The sequence below is a fragment of the Oncorhynchus nerka genome, unplaced genomic scaffold (assembly GCF_034236695.1).
Source record: "Oncorhynchus nerka isolate Pitt River unplaced genomic scaffold, Oner_Uvic_2.0 unplaced_scaffold_1018, whole genome shotgun sequence".
Taxonomy (NCBI): Eukaryota; Metazoa; Chordata; class Actinopteri; order Salmoniformes; family Salmonidae; genus Oncorhynchus; species Oncorhynchus nerka.
In genome coordinates this window covers 75,446-78,979 of record NW_027040285.1, presented here as the reverse complement: position 1 = coordinate 78,979, position 3,534 = coordinate 75,446, and the positions used below count along the sequence as shown (strand labels likewise).

Below are 3,534 nucleotides of genomic sequence, written 5' to 3'. Positions count from 1 at the left end.
ATGTATATCAACACACTACCTATTCATATAAGTATTTATTAATCATCTACATTTTCATATTGAGCTTCTACGTCTGTGTACAGGAACGTATTATTAGGAAGAGAAAATGTATCAGCTTATTGTTAAATAATTAGGACGTTCTTTCCAATACAATAAGTGTAGTAACTATTGTTTCCAACCTGTGTTACCCACTCCAGCCAGCAGATGGCGATGATCATCTTTCAGTTGACTCTTCTTGCGTGACGTATAATTAACTGGACGGGACGATTCTTCAGGAACAACAACGCGGCTACTCTTTCAACCACGTCGGTAGCTTGCTAGCCAACATAAAACTGAAAGATTGACGTTTTAGGCCATGTTAATGTGCATTAGCTAATCGCAGTGTTTAAAACACATTTCAGTTAACTTGAACCTAATTTGCTTGTTCAATTTGCAAATTTGTTAAAGATTGATACTGAGCCTAGCACTAGGCTATTCGCTAATGCTAACTAGCTAGCTAACATCCCTGACCATGAGCTCATTAAACTACTCATCCCCTGCTAAAGAAGTGGATGTCTGCTGTCCGGAGAAAGAAGCTCTGGCGCTGAACATTGTCGTGAAAGATGAAGAGGATGATATTACAGTGAAAGGAGAGAAAGAAGCTCTGGCGCTGAACATTGTCGTGAAAGACGAAGAGGAGGATATTACAGTGAAAGGAGAGAAAGAACCTTTCAGAATGGAAGAGGAGGCTGTTATAGGGAAAGAAGAGAAAGCATCCTCTTCTTCTCTAAAAGGTTCTATCTCAGTAAAGGTGAAGGAGGAAGACGTTTTGGGAGTGAAAGAGGAGGAGACAGAATATCAGATTAACACCAGTGAGTACTGTCTTAAAAATAGGGGCACAAACTATGCAGTTGTTGAATTAATGTGTGGTTTTTAAGGGGCATTCTACTGAAGTTCTTCACTTCAATATGATGTTCAGTACTATATAAATTGTTAAAGGGTCAATCTGCCATTGCTACATATTTTTGGGACTGTTAAATGAGATTTAATTATATATAACAGGCTTTCAAAATGTAATAATGGAGCATAATTTATACTTAAAATATCAAAGGGACACAAAAGGCACCCAATTAATTTAGAGATATTAATGCCTCTGATAAGACCCTATGACTGTAATAGACAGTAATAATTGATGATGGTAATAAGTTCACCATCTGTTTGATGTTCTCGTTCAAACAGGAGAGAGACATGACTATTGTGGATCCTCTGGGGAGCCTCAACAACATCCTGATGCTGACGAGACAGAGAAGAGTCTCTCCAGATCAGAACACCAGATGGTACAGCTTGGTCTGGTCTAGCATACAGCTTTCTCTCTCTGGGTCTGGGCTGGGTTTCTGTAAGGCACTTTATGACAACAGTGACATCAGCATCCATAATGATATATGTCTGTGTCCCCTCTTTATGGTTACCAGGACAACGCTAGCCCTTCCTCCCTCCCGGAGTCCCCGTGTCGTGCCTCTCCTGGTTGCACCTTACTGCTGGGTATGAAGAGGTTGTCTGTGCTGCGGGTGGACTGCAGGAAAACAACGGGGCTGAGTGGAACTGTGAGAGGAGGAGAAGAGAAGAAAGGATCAGATTTGACTCATCAAAGTAAGTGCTGTAATTTAGTTTGAACAAATTAAATAGATCTGCCCACTGGAATCTGTTACCAGGACAACCAGCAGAGTTCTGTTTGGTGACAGGAAGATAGACTGGTATCTGTTACCCGGACAACCAGCAGAGTTCTGTTTGTTGACAGGATGATAGACTTGTGTCTGTTACCAGGACAACCAGCAGAGCTCTGTTTGTTGACAGGAAGATAGACTGGTATATTTCCACCACAGTAGACAGTTCTGTTAGTTGACATGTAAAACCTTGATGTAAGTTTGTTTTAGAGAGAAACCAATAGACCATATAAAACCTTGATGAAAGTTAGCTTTAGAGAGAAACCAATAGACCATATAAAACATTGATGAAAGTTAGCTTTAGAGAGAAACCAATAGACCATATAAAACCTTGATGAAAGTTAGCTTTAGAGAGAAACCAATAGACCATATAAAACCTTGATGAAAGTTAGCGTTTAGAGAGAAACCAATCGACCATATAAAACCTTGATGAAAGTTGGTGGAAGCCTTGAGAGCCATAATCCTCCTAGGTTTTGTATTGTGGTCAATATACCCAGAGGAGGATGCAAAATAGTATGTTTTAATAAATTATTTGGTGACGTGATTATATTTAGTATAGTTTTATCTAAAAAGGACCACTTTTAAATATTTTACCATTTTTATTTTTCTGAAAATAACTGAGGACGATGGTCCTCCCCTTCCTCCACCGAGGAGACCCCACTGCACCCAAAGGACACCCAGCCAACTTGACACAATTGTGGGAAGCATTGGAGTCAACATGGGCCAGCATCCCTGTGGAATGCTTTGGACACCTTGTAGAGTCCATACCCCGACGTATTGAGGCTGTTCTGGGGGAAAAGGGGGAGGGTCCAACTCCATATTAGGAAGGTGTTCCATATGTTTGGTATAATCAGTGGATATATCTGCCATTTAGCAGACACTTTTATCCAAAGGGATTTGCAGTCATGTGTGCAAACACTTTACATATGGATGGTCCCAGGAATCAAACCCACTACCCTGGCTTTCCCCCTTCTGACCAGGTGGCGAATCGCATCTCTGCATGTCTGGCAGACATATCAGTGTGGATGACGGATCACCACCTCAAGCTGAACCTCGGCAAGACGGAGCTGCTCTTCCTCCCGGGGAAGGACTGCCCGTTCCATGATCTCGCCATCACGGTTGACAACTCCATTGTGTCCTCCTCCCAGAGCGCTAAGAACCTTGGCGTGATCCTGGACAACACCCTGTCGTTCTCAACTAACATCAAGGCGGTGGCCCGTTCTTGTAGGTTCATGCTCTACAACATCCGCAGAGTACGACCCTGCCTCACACAGGAAGCAGCGCAGGTCCTAATCCAGGCACTTGTCATCTCCCGTCTGGATTACTGCAACTCGCTGTTGGCTGGGCTCCTGCCTGTGCCATTAAAACCCCTACAACTCATCCAGAACGCCGCAGCCCATCTGGTGTTCAACCTTCCCAAGTTCTCTCACGTCACCCCGCTCCTCCGCTCTCTCCACTGGCTTCCAGTTGAAGCTCGCATCCGCTACAAGACCATAGTGCTTGCTTACGGAGCTGTGAGGGAACGGCACCTCAGGACCTCCAGGCTCTGATCAGGCCCTACACCCAAACAAGGGCACTGCGTTCATCCACCTCTGGCCTGCTGGCCTCCCTACCACTGAGGAGTACAGTTCCGCGCAGCCCAGTCAAAACTGTTCGCTGCTCTGGCCCCCAATGGTGGAACAAACTCCTCTCACGACGCCAGGACAGCGGAGTCAATCACCACCTTCCCGGAGACACCTGAAACCCCACACTCTTTCAGGAATACCTAGGATAGGATAAAGTAATCCTTCTCACCCCCCCCCCTTAAAAGATTTAGATGCACCATTGTAAA

General features: G+C 44.3%; 1 protein-coding gene across 1 annotated transcript in view; it reads left to right on the top strand.

Moving 5' to 3' along the window:
- Positions 1-260: 260 nt before the first annotated feature.
- Positions 261-3,534, top strand: part of LOC135570235 (uncharacterized) — a 52,069-nt gene continuing 48,795 nt past the window's right edge. Inside the window, exons 1-3 of the mRNA XM_065016345.1 lie at positions 261-851; positions 1,219-1,316; positions 1,452-1,629. Coding sequence (XP_064872417.1) covers positions 512-851; positions 1,219-1,316; positions 1,452-1,629 — 616 coding nt within the window. The 5' untranslated portion in view covers positions 261-511. The remainder of the gene's footprint in view (positions 852-1,218; positions 1,317-1,451; positions 1,630-3,534) is intronic.